Source organism: Rattus norvegicus, chromosome 7 (assembly GCF_021556685.1).
Source record: "Rattus norvegicus strain SHRSP/BbbUtx chromosome 7, alternate assembly SHRSP_T2T, whole genome shotgun sequence".
Lineage (NCBI taxonomy): Eukaryota > Metazoa > Chordata > Mammalia > Rodentia > Muridae > Rattus > Rattus norvegicus.
This window is the reverse complement of record NC_141540.1, coordinates 52,091,316-52,113,342: the sequence shown is the minus strand read 5'-3', so window position 1 is coordinate 52,113,342 and position 22,027 is coordinate 52,091,316. Positions and strand designations below refer to the sequence as shown.

At 37.6% G+C, this 22,027-nt stretch overlaps 1 protein-coding gene across 3 annotated transcripts in view; it reads left to right on the top strand.

Annotated features, from left to right (window-relative positions):
- The window catches only part of Acss3 (acyl-CoA synthetase short-chain family member 3), a 209,076-nt gene that overhangs the window by 43,329 nt on the left and 143,720 nt on the right, over positions 1-22,027 (top strand). For all 3 annotated transcript variants that reach the window (NM_001414941.1, NM_001108091.2, XM_087557233.1), the window contains 1 exon segment: positions 19,594-19,782. In NM_001414941.1, coding sequence (NP_001401870.1) covers positions 19,594-19,782 — 189 coding nt within the window.

The window sequence follows — 22,027 nt, the reverse complement described above, 5'->3', positions numbered from 1 at the left end:
TTGCTTGCTGTCATGCCTATCCCCACCATGCTCTACAACACTGAGGCTGAAGAAATCTTTCTCTTTCCTTCAGAGTTACAGATGTACACTGGTTTAGTTTATTTTAAATTTGATCCAACCCGACTTCAGCAAATCTTATTGTATTCTCATCTATTCTTCATGGCTGTCATTTGTATCATTGAAGTTGTAATGAAAGCTCATGTGTCCCAACTCTAGAAAAAGTGGGTAAAGATATAAACAGACTCAGACGGCCTTGCTAGAGCCTCTATTTGACCACTACCTATTAGGAAAGCAAGAGAACAGAGTGTAGTCAGGTGGGTTAGATGGAGAGTTACAAGTGTCAGTGGCAGAGAATTATTTCACAGCGTAAAGATCTTATATTTAAATAATTATTCTCTATGAGCATCAATAAATGACGAGTCTAAAATGAGTTGGTGCTGAATACAGAGTATCATTTGATGGCTGGTTAGAAATAAAAGATGCATTCTGCTGACTGTTTATCATTAACTATCAGGCAAATGATGGTAAAAATGAATACATTATAATAGTTTTAACCAAAGTATTCCATTGTTTAACGGGTGAGAAAAACACAAAAACAATTGAACATGTTGTGGTACTGTTGCAAAAGGCTTATTATAGTAAACCACTAACAATCAATAGCATGAAAAAGGAACCAATCCAGGGTTAGCAGCTGCCAAATTGATACATCAATCATTTGGTTGGAAGGCGCATAGAACTATGTGTCTCTTACCTACCTGGCGCTGTTCGAACTTGTGCACATCCTACCAGGACTTGCCTTTGCCATACTTAACAGTGATGGTACATCACATTCTGAAGCTAAAACTGCCCTTGCTGGTAGTGCTTCTAAATCTATGCTCACGATGTATTTTATGAGGACAGAAGACGTGTGGTTTTTAGAGAATAATGGAAGAAGAGAGGCCAATGTCAATGTTAAAAAAAGAGCAGAGGATGAAATAAAAGTACTTTTATGAGTGGAATTAGGGAGAGTTGGATATAATTATGCCCTTTCTCTGTTGATTAGCACACAAATCTACTACATACTCAGCAATTGCATGCCAAACACCTCAGCAACTCAGTCTCTGACCTTTAATAATTAACATGGGAAATTAGAAAATCATTTTACCTGACATAAATGTCATAAGACCTAGAGGATAAAGCTCATTAACATATATTGAACAATACTGAGTGGCTAAAGCAGTGGAAATAAAATAGGGGAATAAAGTTGCCTTTTGAATATGTGAAACAGATTTTTTTATGAGTCTTTTTCAATTAGATAAAAGAATAACATCATGGAGATGATGTTATCAAGATTATTTAAATGAAGTTCATTTGAATCATTTGTCAGCTTTATGTTCACATTTATGCCGTTTGTAGTGCTGTCCCATAAACTAAAGTAAATTTGAATATGGCAATGGAAATTCACAGTCAATTAAGTAATTTCAAGATTATAGATCATGGGAAATTGATGGTTTATTTTATCATGTCATGCATAATATTCCAAAGCTATACAATTTTAATGTATGTGGTTTGTATGAGAAATTTTATACATATGAATATTTATGGTAAGTTCTTATCATATCTGCTATGCCTATTAGTCAATATTGTATGTTTTATATTTGTGCTTTAATCTTCATTTAATTCAACATAAAGTCTTTGGTTGATTGAGTGAAATCAACCAAAAGTTGATTATTTGAAAGTTATTGAAAAATTCCTTAGTCCCTATTCTGATAGTTTGCCATGAACACTTTAGGTGCATTGATTGACTTTCAGAATGTACCAAGCAACAAAGCCATTAAGGTCAATAGGAGCATAGCCCAGTGATGCAAAATGTTCTTGATGTGCCCTGAGCAATTGTCGTGTTGTATACTGCTGATTGTGTTTGTTTAACTAGATGTATAATTAAATAACAAACACAGAATTGACCTGAATAGGCATGGTTTCTTTTGATGCTTTTCTTTATTTTATACCACATTTCCTTAAAAGATAAGAGGAAATACAGAGCAAATGAAGATATCATATTTTTTTCTTCAAAGTCATGAGACATTTTATAAAGAATGTATATAATCCTTTGGTATTGACTAGTTCATTTTAAAATGCAGTTAAACCTCTTAGTCTCTCTATTTTTTATTTTTCTATGAACACATACACACACACACAAATCAGTCTGGTATATAGGATAAAAGTAAACCTACAAAACATTACTACTTACTATATTAATATGTTAATTTAACATAGTAAAATATGTCTTCCTACAACTAAATGACTGAAGTGATTACAGGTAGCTTTACCCTTGGATACATGTTTTCTTCAATGTCTCAAAACTTGAATAACATATTGGTGACTGAACTTTAATAAAATTTTTGATTATAAATTGTTTCATGATATCATTATTGTATGAATTTACAAGAATTATAAAAAGTAGCACATATTTAATTTAAATCATTGCCTAGAAAACCCTGAATATAATTCTACATTAATTTAAAAATTCTAATGTTAATGAGAATACAAAAAATTTAAGTTTTCTTATGGAAAATTGAACTTTGAAAACATTGCTGTAGATCCCAGTTAGAGAAACTCTGAATTGAACATTTCTTTAGGGCAAGGGAAGATAAATTTTGCTTCATTTATATCATAGTTTTGTGTATTTAGTGTTCTTCATTAGTCAATTGTGGTGGTTTGAATAGAAATGACTCCTGTAGACTCCTGTAGACTACTTGGCCACAAGGAGTAGCATTATTAGGGAATGTAGCCTTATTGGAGTAGATATGGCCTTGTAGAAGGAAATGTATCACTGTGGGGAGTGAGCTTTAAGGTATTCTATGCTTCAGATATGCCCAGGGTAATACCTAGTCTCCTGCTGCCTGGTATCAAAATATAGGACTCTCAGCTTTCTCTGCAGCATTACCATGTCTGTCATATTTCCCACCATGACGATAATGGACTAAACCATTAAATGTTTTTCCATTTAAATGTTTTCCTTTATAAGAGTTGCTGTGGTCATGGTGTCTCTTCACAGCAATAAAACCCTAAGACACCAATGAATTCAAGGTATGCAGAGAAAGAGAGGACACCTTAAAATATACTTGCAGTGGGTGAGGAGATGGCTCAGTAGGTAAAGAGATGTTTGTATTAGAATGATAACTTGGGGTTGCAGCGTTAACATGAATCCCTAGAGTTAGGGAGTAGTGGGCAAAACAAGAATATGAGGGATCGCTGGCCAGCCATCCTAGTAAAACAGTCAAAACATTTAGTAAGTCCCATGTTCAGTGAAAATAAGGTGGAGAGTAATGGAGGCAGACACTACATATGTAGGAACACACACATTTACACATACAGCCAAGTACATGTGCATATACATGTGTATAACACATATAAATAAGCTAAATAACTTTTCATGTTTATTATTGCATAATAAATATTTAGGTTTAATATTGCTAAAATAAGCCTTATGGTCATCATGGGAATATAGTCTTATCTAGGAGTTCGTATAATAGTTTAGTACACAAGTATTTATTAATACAATATAATATAGCCTATACCATTTTAAACATTGATAGGAGAAAATATTGTATGTTAAATAAAACACAATATGCTAGAGTATTTGAGAATATATGTATAAATATATATGAATGCATCGTTTTGAGAATTAACTTCTGTAATAGTTAAATTTTCTGTTTCATTCTAATCTTGGCAGATAATATTTAAAAATTAAAAAAAATTAGAAGGTATAGGGCATTTTATTTCTTAAGGAAAATCTGCTTTAAGTGGAGTTAATTTTAAAAATTCATTTGAGAACTTCAGTGGGAAGTCATACATTATTTCACAACATATTTGTGAATAGTTATTTTTGAGTATTTAAATTCTTATCTAACTATTTTAATTCGTTTGAATGAGAATGACTTCCTCCTTCCTTCCTTCCTTCCTTCCTTCCTTCCTTTCTTTCTCTCTTTCTTTCTATCTTTCTTCTGTTCTTTCTCTGATGTCTTAGTTACTTCTCTATTGTTATGATAAAACCGTTATGTCCTTGGTCATATATTTGATCACTTGGTTCTCAGTTAGTGGAACTCTATGGAAAGGGTTAGATTTTTGGAGGTGATGTGTTACTGGGGATAAAGATTTGCGGTTTCAGAAGACCATGACATTCTCAGTATTTTTCTCTATGCTTCCTACTTATAGATAAGGGTGTACACTCATAACTATTACTCTAGTACTATGTCTATCTTCCTGCCTACTGTCATGATTCCTAACATGATAGCTATATACTCTTACCCTAAGCAAGCATTAGCCACTGTGGTGGTTTGGAAATGCTTGGCCCAGGGGGTGGCACTATCAAGAGGGGTGGGCTTGTTGGAGTAGGCATGGCCTTGTTGAAGGCAGTATGTCACTCTTGAGGGCGGACTTTGAGACCCTCCTTTCTAGCAGTGTGTGAGCCGGTCTTCTCCTGTCTGCCCTTGGATCAAGATGAAGAACTTTTGGCTCTTCCAGGTTCATGCATACCTGGACACTGCCATGCTCTCACCTTGATGATAATGGATTGAACCTCTGAACCTGTTAGCCCCCTCCAGTTAAACGTTGTCCTTTATAAGCATTGCTTTGGTCATGGTGTCTGCTAACAGCAATGGAAACCCTAACTGAGAAAAAAGTTAGAATCAGGAGTGGGGTTGGGTATTGCTGTGATAGGCCTGAATATGCTTTTGTTTGGAAGAATATCGATTTGGGGACTCTGAACTTGGAAAGTGGTAGAATGCTTCACGTAGAGCTTAATGGGATATCCTAGCAGAAATATGAAAGATTTTGTTGTTGAGAGTGATTTAAACTGTGGACACCTAGCTCTAGATATTTCAGAGGAGACGAATTTTTATGTTTCTGAGAGACTGTTCTTGTGATATTTTGGTGAAGAATGGGCCTGCTTTTTGTCCTTGTCTGAGGAATCTGCCTGAGGATAAAGTGAGGAGAGTCAAATTAATTCCATTGACAACAAAGGTCTCAAGACAATCCAGTTTAGACTTGATGCTGGGATTTACTCTCATGAAGAATGTTTTGGTGAAGTGAAGCAAGTTTAGAAAGAAAACATATGTAAAATGTGTGCTTTAAGTAATAAAAGGGCACCGGGAAGTAAAATGGAGCTGAATATTATGTTCAAGGAGATAAACCGATTAAAAGAGTGGTGACCTTAGGACAAGATCCCACCCAGCTAACCTTATTTTTATGTGTTTGCATTTGAACAAGGAATAGTTATAGAATTATTACCTGGTTATTGTTTTCATTTGGACTTCTAATCTAGAGCAAACTACAATCCAGAAATGGAGAGCACCCCTGTGATCCTGATATTGAGGCTGGAAGACACATAGTCTTTTGATCCAGATCTTGAAAAATGGTGGCCATTTAAAGTGGGTCATACCTTCTTCCGGAGGCTTATATAAGGACAGTGGAAGAAGGAAGGCCCTCTCTTCTCTGCCTTCTTGCACTTTCTTGTGAGCATATCTGTTAGAACCTACTTCTTTGGGATTCCAGAGTATACAGAAGACCAGAGGAAACACTTAGCCTTGTGGAACCGAGCAACTACAGATCCTTAGAATTCCCATCCACAGCTGCCCATTGATGGGTTAGTTGGATTTCAGACTCTAGGTGATTCCAATAATTTCCTTTAATGTAGAGAGACATTCCATAATTTCTGTGACTCTAGAAAACACTGACTAATACAGCTCCCAATTCAATGTTTTGCTTTAGAAGTAGCCTTGGTCATGGTATTCTGTCCTGACAATACAAACGTGACTAAGACATCATTAAACATTTAACTCACAATATAGCTGAGGTGCTATGAGTTAAGTAATGAAAATTAATACAATCAATAAAGTTGCAATACTTACAGTTAGGAGGGAAATGAACACAAATGCAGACCCTTGAACTCACATTTCTAGGAATGTGATTTCTCTCCAGTGTGATTAAACTTATAGGGCACACAGATGATGAGGATAAAGAATGGAAATGATCCAGGCTTACAATTCCATCATGGAGTTAAGAATCACCTCTTGCCTCCATTTGAGAGATGTGACAATACTGGCAGAGAGGAGTTCTATGGTTAAACAACAATATAAACCAATAACAAAAATCTAACCTGATGAGGTGATCTGAATGAAGAACGGTCCCCTTAGACTCATATGTAACCAAGCGCTTTTCGACCTGTGCCCCAGTTCCCGAAATAACTACTCTGAGACTTAATTATATATGAATAAATACCTAGGCCATAAGCTTGGCCTTGTTCCCAGACTAGCGCATAGCTTAATTAACCTATTTATTCTATTCTATGAGTGCCACATGGCTGGTTACCTCTTTTCTCCTCAGTTAGGCGTGAATTTCTCGCTTGACTAACTCTATCCCAGAGTCCCCTCTTCTTACTAGAACTCCCACCTTCTACTTCCTGCCTCACCTCATTGGCCAATCAGCTTGTTTTCGACAGGCGATACTTCCACAGTACGCAGACATTCTCTCTACTGACTCATAGATGTTTGAATACTTGGTCTCCAGTTCGGTTCTGTTTGGAAGGATTAGGAAGTATGGCCGTGTTTGAGGAAACATGTCACTGGAAGCAAGTTCTGAGTCTTAAAGACTCCTGCCATTCCTAGCACCCCCCCCCCCACCGCTCGCGCTCTCTGTCTCTCTGTCTCTCTGTCTCTCTGTCTCTCTGTCTCTCTGTCTCTCTCTCTCTCTCTCTCTCTCTCTCTCTCTCTTTCTGACTCATGGATATGGATCAAGATGTGAGTTCTCAGCTGTCCTTTCATTCTGCCATCATGGACTCTAATCCCCTGCAGCCATGAGCCAAATTAAACACTTTAAAAAATACATTGCTTGCATTTTGTTGTTTTATTATAGCAATAGAAAAGTAACTAAGGCACTAGGGCAATGGAAAAGAAGGGGCCTTAGGTAGTGAATATATATGATTAGAACCACTAAAATATACTGTGTCTAGAGTATTGTGTCTAAAATGAAAACTGTTTGAAAATATGATGGGGTTATATTATTTAAGTACACCAAGGCTTTTTAAAAAAATAACCACATTAAAAGTTATGACATCTGATTTCAAATTTCATGCATTTCCTAACTTCAATCTACCAGCCCCCCTCCCAAACAAAACCAAATTATAGAATTCTGTTGTGCCTCAGTTTAACAACTATCTCCACAGACAATGTTGTTCATTTTAACCTCATGGCAGAACTATGAACTTGAATCAATTCTGTTATTTTTCCATCTTTACCCAATGTGTTCAATACTTTAAAGAAAAATCACAAGTTTACTAAGGTCAGTCCTCCTCCATTCAGGCTCCAAAACCCCTGGAGCCTTCATGCAGTCTTTAAATATTTGTCTAAACCCTCTCTAATAAATTTCACTTCTTCATTTCAAAACCATTTTGCACATTTGATCTTCTACCTCTGGGGTAATAGGGAAAATTAATTCAAACCTAGGAGCCATGATAGAAACGTTCTGTTATTAAACGTATTGACTTTCCACCTACAAACTTTCCTGTGTCTGCCTGTTCTGCTTATGTTTCTGTCTGTTCACAATTGTTCTTTCTTTGGGACCTGAAAAGCAATCTTTGAGATCTTTCCCATCTGTTGTTCTGTTGAGCCTATGTAATATAGACCAGTGCTGGTTCTTTCTTTTGAAATCATGCTTACTGCACAGGAAGATTTGCCACAGGCATGTATCATGTATTGTGCAGTTCCCAAAGTGATACGATTTTGAATGTTTTCACCATAAAGAAACTGTATTTGCACAGTTAGATGTTTAACCTGACTGTATCAATACACAATGTTTGCATGTACTGAAATATTGTATGGAATCTAGTCAGTAAGCACAATGTGTGTGCTATTTTATATCAATGAAAATCAATTCAAAATTTAAAAGTAACTTTACTAGTTAATTTTGAAATGATAGGCAGTGTGCTTTTTTTCCCGTTTGTTTAAATCACATTCTTTCCTAAAACTCTCTAAAATATATTGCTTCTGAAGCTGCTTCAGGTAAAGGAACAAGCATTCTATTATTACAAATATAGAGTCAACATTTTACATCTTAGTTAGGGTTTCCATTGCTGTGAACAGACACCATGACCAAGGCAACTCTTATAAGGACAACATTTAACTGGGGCTGGCTTACAGGTTCAGAGGTTCAGTCCATTATCATCAAGGTGTGAGCACTGCAGCATCCAGGTAGGCATGGAGCAGGCAGAGCTAAGAGTTCTATATCTTTATCTGAAGGCTGCTAGTGGCAGCCTGGCCTCCAGACAGCTATGAGGGTATTAAAGTCCATATCCACAGCGACAAACCTACTCCAACAAGGCCACACTTACAAATAGTGCCTCTCCCTGGGCCAAGCATACGCAAACCAAGACAACATCATTTCTTTATATCTTACATTTTTCGAATCTCAGTTCACACTTCTGCCTGCCTCCTTTGCATCCTTCCTTGGCCCCGTGTTCTCTTCTTGTATTCTGTAAGTGCTTTTCTCTCTGGCTGCTCCTTACCACTCCTTTAGGCTTTCTCCTCTTAGCTTTCTGTTGACAATGTTGACCTCATGATTTCTGTTGACAATTTTGTTGTGTCCAGCTCTTTCACACCACCCTGGATATTTCTCCAAACACTTAGATAATTTACAGAGTGTTGAGTGGATAACCACTCAGACTTGGGATTCCATCTCCACTCAGGCTTTTCCCTTTGAATCCATGCTTTGTGGTTGATATCATTTGGCAGACAGTTATTAAAGATGAAAATCAAGCCCTACTCTTTTTTTTATTAACTTGAGTATTTCTTATATACATTTCGAGTGTTATTCCCTTTCCCGGTTTCCGGGCAAACATCCCCCTCCCCCCTCCCCTTCCTTATGGGTGTTCCCCTCCCAACCCTCCCCCCATTGCCGCCCTCCCCCCAACAGTCTAGTTCACTGGGGGTTCAGTCTTAGCAGGACCCAGGGCTTCCCCTTCCACTGGTGCTCTTACTAGGATATTCATTGCTACCTATGAGGTCAGAGTCCAGGGTCAGTCCATGTATAGTCTTTAGGTAGTGGCTTAGTCCCTGGAAGCTCTGGTTGCTTGGCATTGTTGTACATATGGGGTCTCGAGCCCCTTCAAGCTCTTCCAGTTCTTTCTCTGATTCCTTCAATGGGGGTCCTATTCTCAGTTCAGTGGTTTGCTGCTGGCATACGCCTCTGTATTTGCTGTATTCTGGCTGTGTCTCTCAGGAGCGATCTACATCCGGCTCCTGTTGGTCTCCACTTCTTTGCTTCATCCATCTTGTCTAATTGGGTGGCCTTATATGTATGGGCCACATGTGGGGCAGGCTCTGAATGGGTGTTCCTTCAGTCTCTGTTTTAATATTTGCCTCTCCCTTCCCTGCCAAGGGTATTCTTGTTCCCCTTTTAAAGAAGGAGTGAAGCATTCACATTTTGATCATCCGTCTTGAGTTTCATTTGTTCTAGGCATCTAGGGTAATTCAAGCATTTGGGCTAATAGCCACTTATCAATGAGTGCATACCATGTATGTCTTTCTGTGATTGGGTTAGCTCACTCAGGATGATATTTTCCAGTTCCAACCATTTGCCCATGAATTTCATAAAAGTCATTGTTTTTGATAGCTGAGTAATATTCCATTGTGTAGATGTACCACATTTTCTGTATCCATTCCTCTGTTGAAGTCAAGCCCTACTCTTAAACTCTCCATCTACTTCTCTGAATCTGTCCATCAACTACCCCTACTCTGTAATCGATAATGAACATTTCTTATTAGTTTATTTTTAACCACGAGTCTCACAGCAATAATTCATGAAATAACCATCATTTTTAAGAATCTATAAAATTCTTTCAATTATTTAATATTTTGTGTGGTTTGGTCATAAGGTATTTTGTAGGTCCTTGTGTTAAACTGTTGGATCCCAGAACTGCATATGGGGGAGTGCTGAGGGTATTTACTTTGTAAGGTTAATGAGAGATCATTGGAAATGTGCCCTTTAAAGCGTTATTGAACTCCACTATCTTCCTGTTCCTCTGTAGTTCTTTCCACGTCATCTCCCAGTGTAATGTGCTACCCTGCCTAGAGACTTAAAACCTCGGGTCTGCATATTCTTGAACTCTAAATCCCAGAAACCTCAGCAGAAATAAATACTTTTGTTTGCATGTTTAATCCCTCAGTTATTTTGTTTTAGAAGTTGAAGCTGACTAATAATTCAGCATCGTTCTTAGGACATGTCTGAACTCGATGGGCCTTAACAAGTTTGCACATTTGGGATTCTTTCCTGACTTTTCTAAGCATCTCATATCTTCACGGTAAAGTGTTGCCATACCCATTCAGGACTGCTTGGATGTTCTCGGCTAGATGACACAGACAATGGGGGCTAGTGATTTGTCACACATTGTCATGTGAGTAAAAGTGAGAGAAAGTTATAATTCTCAAATTATTAACACCTTCACTTCAGTGATGTCAAACGGTTTATAAAGCAGAGGAAGCCAAGGACCTATTCTTTGTGCATTTCCTTTTCTTTTCGTTCCATGCACTGTAGTCATGCTGTATATATGAGAGGCATAAATTACCTTTCACTCCCGAGACACTGGATTTCTCTTTAGTGTTGAATTATTTTCTCTATCAGTAATGGTCTGTTACATAACAGTACTGTTTTAAAATTAACAAGGTATTATTTTCCAAGTGTGATATATTCTAATGGCATACGTGTAGGTTTCAACATGTGCATATTAAAGAAATAGAAAAGTGTATCACATTCCCAGATCGTAAGCACATAAATATACAGAAATATGAGACTGAACTAATTTTCTGTGAAATATAATATGGAATTCACATTAGTTGAAATGTGTTGAAAGCACACAGATTATTGAAATTGAAGTTATTTCAAGCTTGAATCAAATGAATTGAATGATCCTTAATTACACTGCCTGCAAATACATACTATTAAAATGGCTAAATATTGATAGAAACTCACATGAAAAGAAAGCGCAAATGAGAAAAATATCATCAGTGATGATATTTACTTCTTCACTGGAGAAAATTATTTTATAAGAAGAAATATTACACTAAATGTTTCAAAGAATTATATAACTGTTTTAAGTGTAATATTTTACAAGTTTTCTTCCAAAAAATCTTCTGAAATCAAGCAGTATCATTCTTAAATATTAAATATTCATTGTTTTCTGCTTTAGAAAAATAACAGTAAACATCATTCTTGAATATATATGATATGATACTGTTAGGAAATTGTTATTTTTCTTTGTTTAATAACATGTCCATTCTTGCTGTTGTAAAATAGGAGACCTATCTTAAAACTTATCTAATAATGTGCAGTATCATATTTGCTTGAAAATCATTTTAATGTTGAATTTAGAACATTCCCACTATCTTCAAAAATGACTTTTCTAGAAGCTTACAGAATAAGGACAAATGCACATGGTTGAAATATTAGACAGTTTTGTCTTAATTTCAGATATTAAATAGTTTTTAAATAGTGAGTGTTCATAGATATTTACCTGGATACTCAGTTGATACATGGCCTAATGAAAATCAATCATGAAGAATCTGCACTTGGGGATGCATTCCCTGTTGTGCAGGGATGCACAATCAACGATCAATATATGATGTAAAATAAAGCATAGGCATTTTCACTAATTACATATTATATCCAGAATATCTTTTTTTAAAATTATTTTTCTTGGATATTTTATGTATTTACATTTCAAATGTTATCCCCTATCCCCCTCTCCTATACTCTCTCCCCTCCCCTGCTTCTATGAGGATGCTCCCACTCCCACCCACCCACTATCACCTCAACACCCTGGCATTACGCTACATTGGGGAAATGAGCCTTCACAGGACCAAGGGCTTTTCCTCCTATTGATGCTGGACAATGCCATCCTCTACTGCATATGCAGCTGGAGTCATGGGTCCCTCCATGGAATTGGTTGGTGGTTTAGTCCCTGGTAGCTCTGGTTGGTTGAGATTGTTCTTATGGAGTTACACTTCAGCTCCTTCAGTCTCTTTTAAAAACACCTCCATTGAGTCCCCTTGTTCAGTCCCAGGGTTAGCTGCACGAATCCTCACCTGTACCATTAATGCTCTGGCAGAGCCTCTCAGGGAATACCATACCTGGCTCCAGTCAGCAAGCACTTCTTGGCATTATCAGTTGTGACTGAGTTTGGTGACTGCACATGGGATGGATCCCCAGGTGGGACAGTTTCTGAATGACCTTTTCCTCAGTCCCTGCTTCACTCTTTGTCCCTGTATTTCCTCCTGTGGGTATTTTGTTTTCTCTCCTAAGAGGGAATGAAGCACCCATGTTTCGGTCTTCCTTCTTCTTGAGCTTCATAGGATCTATGAATTTTCTTAGGTATTCCAAGCTTTTGGGCTAATATCCACTTACCAGTGAGTCTTCATCCCCAGAGGTAGTAATATGTTTCTTCATTTATTATTTATTAACTTGTACTTTTGTCATCGATTTTTGTATAAGATTGCTTGTCCGTAGCTGTGATAAAACACTCTCGTCCAAAGCAACATGGAGAGGAAAGGTTTTATTTGGCTTGTTAGGTTGTCCTCCGTCATTGTGTGAAGTCAAGACAGGACTTCAAAGCAGGAACTCAGGGTCACACACTGATATAGACTGTGGAGGAGTGCTGCTTATTGGCTTGCTCCCCACGACTTACTCAGCTTGCTTATTTAATGAGGAGGACCAGCTGCCGAAGGGTGAAACCATCCACAGTGGGCTGGTACCTCCCATCTCAATGATCAATAAAGCAAATGCCTGAGGAACAAGTCCACAGGCCAACCTAATAGATGCACCCCTCAAGTGAGGTCCTCTCTTCCCAGATGACCCTGCTTTGTGTCACGGTGAAAAAAACACCATTGGATAGAATAATATGCTTACTCTCCTTTCGATAAATTTCTTTTTTTTTAATTTGATGTTTATGAACACTTCAAAACTCTGAATGTGGAATAGCGCTGGCGTACTTTTGGTATTGAAATTGCAATAGCACCATGCTGTGTGTGCCCTTATGAGCTCTTAGATGACCTGATTGTTTCCTGATTGTTTACACTCTGTGGCTTACACACGTCTTTCAAATAATTTTATTTGCATTTGAGACAAGGTTACTGGGTGCTCTGTACTGGAGCTTCCTTAAAAATTGGCTCTAGACATAATTTTTATTAAGAAATAGTAAATTATATATTATAAAGTAACATGAATTAAATCAATATATACTTTTATCGTTATGAACTATCATTATGTTTTCATAAGCTATTTGTTAGAAGCGTCACTATCAATATTTCTTCTCAGAAATTTTTTCCGTTAGCAACCTACTTAAACTTTCAAATTACAATGAAAAAGTTAGAGAGACACTTGATTTTGTAAACTATTTAAAAAGAAACATCTGTATGTTTTTCGTGTAAACATCTGTCTTGTACCAATTCTATTGTTAGCATAGTATCAAATGAAAGGCAACAGGAAGGTCAAACATACTCCATCTAGTGGTTGCACAGTACCGTTGCCGCTTAATTTCATGGGATGTCAATCAAAGCAGTGGTGTTCAGCATAGGTCCTTGGAGTAGCTAAGCACATATAATAGATAGGTGAAGTAGGAAGTTAACAGAAATATCCATTATTGTTATCTATCACATCTCTTTTACAGCTGTGAGACTATGGTGTAAGATCCCAGATCCCAGTATGTGTGTGTATATACATATACATACAACATACATACTCAGGTTTTTGCAGAAAGTATTTTAAATTTAAATTATCATATATAATATTTATATTAAATTCCCTCAGGAATAGTAAGTATATAGCTCAGATGATCATCAGTTGATTGGTATCCTTTAGAGCACAGGCCTGGTTTTATGAGGCCTTCCTACTTTTCAGAGAAATCACCAGGCTCCCTAGTGCACCTATTTTTGTCTATCACAACTTATTTGAATCAGGGTAGCTTATACAGAACAACGCGAGAGAGAAAAGATCACATAGTGGACAGGAAATAGGAGAGACTCATAGCTTGGATGATTTCTTTTTTTTATCAGTCTGCTCTCACAAGAGCCAACTTATATCCCATAAGGACTACTTTTATTCCAACCAATGGTGATGTCTATAATGACCTCATTTTCTCATCTGAAACCTCAACTCTTAAAAGATCTGTCCGAACTAAAAAAAAAAAGTGTGCTAGGCATCTTATTTGATAGCATATATTTCTACTTTGGCCTGTCTCCTCAATTATATGGAAATGCCATTTAAATTTGTTAAAAATTTCTTCCTACTAATTTTAGGAAGCTTCACCATTAGTAGATTTACATCATTTTTCAGCCTTTTAGCCTTTTGTCACTGACCAGGGACAGGATAAAATGCTATTGTTCTGTGTCACCATTATGAATTAAAGGGAAGCTCACACAATCTCTGGAGCCCTTGATATCCTGTAGATGAAGGAAGAGGATGTCCCCAAATTCCTTGCCACAGAAACCCACTTACATGGCACCAACTTTGACTTCTAGACAAAGCATTACATCTACAAAGTAAAAGTGATATCTAGGTTGCAAATCTGAAGAGAACAGGGGAGAAGATATTGTTCAAGGTCAAGCCATTCTTGCTGTTCAGAAGCCTGCTGATCTTCACAAACACTGGTCAGAGAGCTGTGCCGAGGTTTACTGCTGCCACGAGAGCCACTCTACTTGCTGGCAGCTTCATGCCTGGGATGTTTACTAACCAAATTCAAGCAGCCTTCAGAAAGCCACAGCTTCTAGTGGTGACTGATCCTAGGCCTGACCACACAGTCCTCTTGCGTTTCTGCCCAACATTTTTCTGCTAGACTCTCCTTCATGCCATGTGTCACTGCTACTCCAGGAAACCACAAGGGGCTCATCCAGTGGGTGCGAGGTGGTGGTTGTTGGCCCATGTAGTTCTACAACGTTATCTCCCATGAGTTTCTATGAGAAAATATGCCTCATGTGGAAGAGACTGAGAAGGAAAGCAAGGTGCTGCTGAGAAAGTTCTATCCAAGGGGGACTGTGAGGGTGAAGAGACTGCATTAGTTCCTATGATGCTCGCAGCCAAAGGCAGCAGACTGGTGTGAGTGTGTGCACACATGCCCTTCATACCTACCCAACAGTTTGCACTGGACACAGGCATGGCCAGCCAGGCACTGAGGACTGAACAGGAGCTCCCATTGCACAGACCACTCAGTGGGACGGAACTACCTGTGGGCGGTCATGAACAGCTCCGAAGACTCTTGAGTAAAGAAAAATAAGGAAAAAGGAAAATAGAGTTTTTATAAGCAGGGGGATGAAAAGCCTTTAGAACTACTTTATCCTGCCCTTCCAGCCCCTGCATCTTTAATCCCTTCCATTCTTATCCCTTTATAATAAAAACTATATTCTAATACCCTCTCCACACTGGTCCCTTGTGGTCTACCTAACGTCTATAGATATTTGAAATGAAGCACGTATTTAAAGCTTAAAAGAAAATAGCCACGTATCAGAGGAAACAAACAGTGTCTGTCTTGTGGAATCTGGGTTACCTCACTGAGGATGATTTTTTTTTTCCTAGCTCCATTTACCTGCAAATTTCATTTTTCTTAACAACTGAGTAAGGTTTCATTGTGTAAATGTCCCAAATTTGCATTATCTGTTCATCAGCGGATGGGCGTTTAGGCTATTTTCATTTTCTGGCTATTATGAACAGAGCAGTAATGGACTTACATGAGCGAGTGTCTCTGTGGTAATATATCTTTCAGTATATGTCCAAGCGTAGCCTAGCTGGATCTTGCAGTAGAACAGTTTTCAGCTGTTTGAAGATCCTTCACACTGATTTCATGCTGCTCTGTACTCCCGCCAGCAATGAACAAAGGCTGTCACTTTAGCCTTTGTTTTGTTGGTCTTGGTTATTCTGACTGGGATGAGAGTTTTAATCTTCCTTCCCGTGCTGACTAAGGGGGTTAAATGTGTCTTGAAGTGTTTCTTAGTATTTGTGCTTCCTATTTTGAAAACTCACTGTTTGGTTTTATATTCTATTTTTGATTGGGTAATTGGTTTTTTGATATTCAGTTTTTGATTTCTTAATATTTTCTAGATATTAACCCTCTGTCAGATATGTAATCTATAAAAAATTTTCTCTGTTCTGGAGACTGACTTTTCCTGAATGAAGGTGTCTTTTGATGTTCATAAACTTTCTATTTTTATCTCTATGAGAATCCATTTATTAATTGTTGGTTATATACATAATACATATATATAATATAACCTATAATTGCATATATAATGTATAATTCCTTCATTACTAGGTATTAAAGTTCAAAAAGTCCTTTTATGTGTCCTCAAATTCAGTTCTATTCAATAGTTTCCTTTCCGTCTTATTCAGGCATCTCATCTTACTTTGAAGTTCCTGATGCATTTGGAGTTGACTATTGTGCAGAGTAATAAATGTACAACTAAATCATTCTTACATGCAGCTAGCCATATAAATCACTGCCTTCCAACTCTCAGGCTATTGATAATGTTGTTGATTACCATCTCCAACCTAATGGTAAGACCCTACTGATACTTTATCAAACATAAATATATTGAGTTGGTGTTCAACAATAACCTCTACCCCTACTAACATTTAATGTTCAAAAGTAACATATATATGCTACCAGAAGAAATGCTATAGAAACGATAATACTGACCTACCTACAGGATATGCCCACATACAATAGTGGCACAAATATTATAGGAATTACTAACCACTCTTTATTAGATATAAGAACTGCTCCATATGATCAAGAATATGAGAATACATATGAGCCTAGGGTAAAGATATATATATATGTATATATATAATTTTAATTAATAATTGTTGGGAAAGGGAAAATCAATGGAGTGAGACTGGATACATCAACGACACTCTGGGGTAGACCTCATTCTCAGGAATAGTTGGCCAACACAAAATAATTCTCTGCCTTCGGTGTACTTGTTTTCTTTTGAGATTTAAGAAAGAGAAAGAAATGAAGCTGGGAGGATCTGGTGTGAAGACCAGAAGTGATAAGAGTTAGGGGAGGAAGAAGAATAGGATCAAAACGTGTTACATGACAATTTAAGATGTAAATACAAATAAAATCAATAAACATCGGCCACTTCACATCACCATAGGAGAACAAATTACTCTAAAGGGCTCAGCAGCCTATGCTCAAAGGAGAGCAAATATGAAGCCTAAAAAATTTAATCCATTGCTTATTTGCTAATACATCTGATACAATTCCAACTTAAATTCATTGTGATTTCACATCAGGCTAGTCACTTATCTCTATGAGATCTAGGTTCTTAAAAGTAAGCTCTCAAGTCTCTTGATTTCATTCCTTTCAGCAGACAGAAACATGGTGGACATCTTTCAGCCATTCGTGAGACTAAAATACACACTTCACTACGTCATCCCTAGATCGGCTTTTATTTGAAGAATATTTTAATAGCAGACATTCTTCAAATGTCAATGTTAACTTGTAAACAGGCGGTCTCACCCAGCATTCTCCTCTAAATGCTATACTGGGCAATGCCATGCTATTACTTAATGATTACATGCAGAAAGGTTTGGCTACAACTCCCTAGTGTTTACTTCCATTTCTGGGACTTATATGGAATCTAAGTTTGGGGTATGTATTTACTTTTGTATTTTTCATATAACTTTCTGCTGGATAGCACTCCGTTACGAGATTTGTAGTACTGGGGAAAATGAAACACTCTTTGGTTTTGTTTGTTTGTTCCCCCCTCTCCCATTTTAAATTTAATTAAAATATGTTTGACTTATTCACTATATATACATCAAGCTCACTGCCTCACCTCCCACAGTCCTTCCCCCATGCCTCCTTCGCTTCTCCTGTAAATGGTGGGGGCTTCCCTGAGTATCTCCCTCACACTTGCACTTTAAGCCTCTGGGAGGCTAGGGGCTTCCTCTCCCACTGAGCCCAAGGCAGCCCATGTACAGGCACGAGCTTTTGTGATAACCCAGGAAGGTCAAGCTGCATATCTGCCACATATAAGCATGGAGGCCTAGGTCCAGCCTGTGTCTGATCTTTAGGTGGTTGTCCAGACTCTGAAATCCGCAGGGGTCCAGGCTAGTCATCCCCTTTCTCTTTTATCAGAGCCCTTTACAGTAGGGAAACATGGTGAGAATTCAGAGTTGTCTGAACTCATCAGAAAAGAGGTAGAGAGAAGTAATGAGAAACGCTCTGAGCGGTATGTCCCAGTTCCTTCTCACAGGCCTCCTCTGCTCATTTTTTTGAACAGCCATTTTTAAAAAAGCCATAATCCTTGTGGTTGCCCACTGGGCACTTCAGGGACCTCAACTGTGACCTGCTCAGGCTCTCTCTGTCTTAAATAGCATAATTATAGATATCTACTTATTATTCTTGGCCTTCTACGTGTCTTTTCTAAAATGTGGCTTCCTTAGGGATGTTTCTACTCATTGTCCCATTGGCAGCTACTCCTGTGTCTCTCAGAAGACTGATGATCTTTGAACAAAGCATGTGCACTTATATTTAATTACAAGTTTCCATTCTGCTAAAATTAAATACTAAGAGGGTGGTGTCTTATTTACAGATCTGATCTATCATCTAATGGAGAGTAAGGGAGAAAGTAGGGAGAAAGACATGGGGGAAGGGAGAGTAGACACCGTTCCTATTATGGTAGAAACACTTTTAAGTGTAAGAACAGTTTTTAAGGGACAGAAACCTGGACTTACACTGAAGTCCAGGCACACAGCCTGCTGTTATTGGGCGTGGAAAGTTTTCTTGAAGTAAATTACACATGTGCTTATGAGCTGTTTTGGTATATTTTTACTAGAAATTGCAAAAAAAAAAAGAAATGCATTTTAAAAGGAAAGACACTCTTTTAATTGATCCCAAAACACATGCTAAACGTGTAAAGAGGCTCGTGTACTTGGTCCAAAAGGAAATTACTCTGTAATTATTTTACATAAACAGATAGTATAAAAGTATAGAAAAAATTGGCCTGAGTTATTAAAAAAGCCAAGAAGAGGCCAGCAAGCCTGATAACTTCATTTACTAGCTACACGATGTCTGGTTAGGTGTGTGCTACCTCTGAACCTCAGTTGCCCAGCCTGTAAATGGAAAAAGCAGTGTAGTAAAATCTGCTCTGGCTGAGTTTACGTATGTAGCTATGTTTTCTTTCCCAATGCCTTTATTTTCTTAGTGAACCCAGCACAGCTCTCTTATTTTCCCTTCTGCTTAACAGACTACTTAGAATATAAGTTCTATAAGGAAAAACAAATCTCGACATAAATATCAAGTCAGGCATGATAAGTTGCTTAGTAAATTCGAAGAGCAAGCAAATGGAAGACATGGGTTTTCTGACTCAGTGATGATAAACCTTCATACGCAATCATTTACATCGAAGAGGCACTATCGTTACCAGGTCTCAACCACTATCTTCATTGTCAAGTACATTCTCCGAGCCCCTTTCGTTTGCCACAAAGGAGATGGCCGCCTTCTAGACTTACTCCCTCAGCGTCCCATTTAGTGAAATAATACAACTCTAATGATTTTCATAACAGGTCTCTAAGCTGGCTGGTGTCTTGGTCAAGCAAGGTGTCAAGAAAGGTGATACTGTGGTCATCTACATGCCCATGATCCCACAAGCAATATACGCCATGTTGGCATGTGCGAGGATAGGCGCAATTCACAGTCTCATATTCGGCGGGTTTGCATCCAAGGAATTAAGTACACGCATTGATCATGTGAAGGTAAGTGCTTTCTTCAGGGTCAAGTCATTCAGCTGCCCATAGCATACCACTTAGTGGAGGACTTATTTAAGTGTTACTTTGCTATTTGGTCTTACTTTAAAATGCAATACTCAAACTTAGTCTGTCTGTCTACCTGCCTGCCTCTCTCTCTCTCTCTCTCTCTCTCTCTCTCTCTCTCTCTCTCTCTTTCTTTCTTCTTTTGTTTGTTTGTTTCTTTCTTCCTTTCTTCCTTTCTTCCTTTCCTTCTCTTTCTCTCTCTCTTTCTTTCTTTCTTTCCTTCTTTCTTTCTTTCTCTCCTTCTTTCTTTCTTTTTCTTTCTTTCCTTCTTTCTCTTTCTTTCTTTCTTTCTCTCCTTCTTTCTTTCTTTTTCTTTCTTTCCTTCTTTCTCTTTCTTTCTTTCTTTTTTCTCTCTTTCTTTTCTTCCTTCTTTGTTTTTCCTTTCTCTTTTCTTCCTTCCTTTCTTTCCTTTTTTCTTTCTTCTTTACTTTTTCTTTCTTTTTCCTTCCTTTCTTTCTTCCTTTTTTGTATTTATCTATTCACCATGCACTAATTTTTAGTGCCATATCAAATACATCCTGCTAGGTGCTTAGAGGAATAGAAAATAGGAGATGAAGCATGTACCTTACGTGTTATCTTGTATGTACTGAAATGTCTAAGACACCTGAGAGAAACAGGTGATAAAGTCTAGATATTTCTTAGAAGTGGGCAATACATGGTTATTATAGAGATTGACATGTAGCTAGAGGCTTTAGAGGGAACATGCTGTCATGTGATAAAATCTGGGAACTAAAATAACAAATTTCTTAAACCTATTGTGAAAGATTCTAGAGGTTTAAAATCATCTACTATACAATTTATGGTTTACACGACTGAAAAAAAAAGGCTCTTCATTTCATGAATTTAGCCGTTGTTACCGCACAGTTTTCTGTAAGCTGTCACACAGTAAATATTTTAGGATTTCTATACTGTCACCTTGTTTCCGGTGTGGCCATTCAGCTGCTAGTGTAGCACCAATGGAGCCACAGAGAGGGATGAAGATATCTGTGTCACAGCAAAACTTGACAAAAAATAGCATAGGCTTTTCATTGAGCGGTAAGGACATAGTCTTTTTGTTGGGCAGCTGAAGAAGAATTCCTGGAAAATAGAAGTATTTGAGTGGAATCTTGGCTGTGATCCCTGGTTGATCAGAATGAGACAATGAGACACCCAAATGATACCAACCATCATCTAGAGGCAAGAAGGAAGAAGAGTAATTTGGAGAGATCATGCACATTAGTGTGTTAAGTAGGGAGAGAGCCCCCTAACTCAGATTCCACTGAGCTTACAGAAAAAAACAGTGAAATGTTTTAAGTAGGCAAGTGTTGTATTTTAGGAGACAGCCTTGTAGCGAGGAAAGCTTGAGCAAGGATCCTTGGTACACATCCTATTTGCAAAACATTTGTGAATGTGTGGAGGAAATGGTGGCAGGAAGATCAAGGAGGGAAGGAGGAGACGGCTTACCTTACATTTCCACAAGCCCCAAATGAGACATTCCTGGGTTGACTAAGAGTTAGTGTATTAGACATTGCAAGGCAGGCATGGTGTAAGACTGCAGCATATCTGCTTCATCTGGAAAGCAATCAGGTATTAGAACTGGGAAATAATTTTGTGAATTAAGTACCTGGGTTTGTTGTGTTTTGTTGTTTGCTTTTTCTTCTTTTAAAAAATGTAGCATGTTAAGGCTCACCAGCAAGCAAGGAAACAAACAGCACCATCAACAATAAAACTACCCTAAAGGAATTAGAGGGCTCGTAAATAGAAGGGAAAAAATTGAGGAGGCTCTAACTATCCTGAACACCATCTTGACAAACGCATTCAATGTATTACTCGCTTTAATGAAAACTTTCACAACATATAGGAAAATTAATATTCAAAAATAAAAAGTCTGTGCTATATCATTGGAGGAGTTTCATTAACAAGACACACACGTGCATAATTGACCTCACTATGGATTTAGGGTGCAGTGTATGCTACTATATGCAAAGCCATTTATCATGTCAAATTGAAATAAATTCATGAGATGAAATACCTGTTTTCATATTATGATTTAAACAGTAGGATAAAAAAATGTTACTTTGATTGATCAACATGAAAAGCATGTATTCTGAGAAATCAGTCCAAACACCATACAACCTGATAAACACTGATACTAGAAAAGGGAAAAGGGTTATTTCCAGAGAAAGAATCTAATTTTGACTTACGTTAA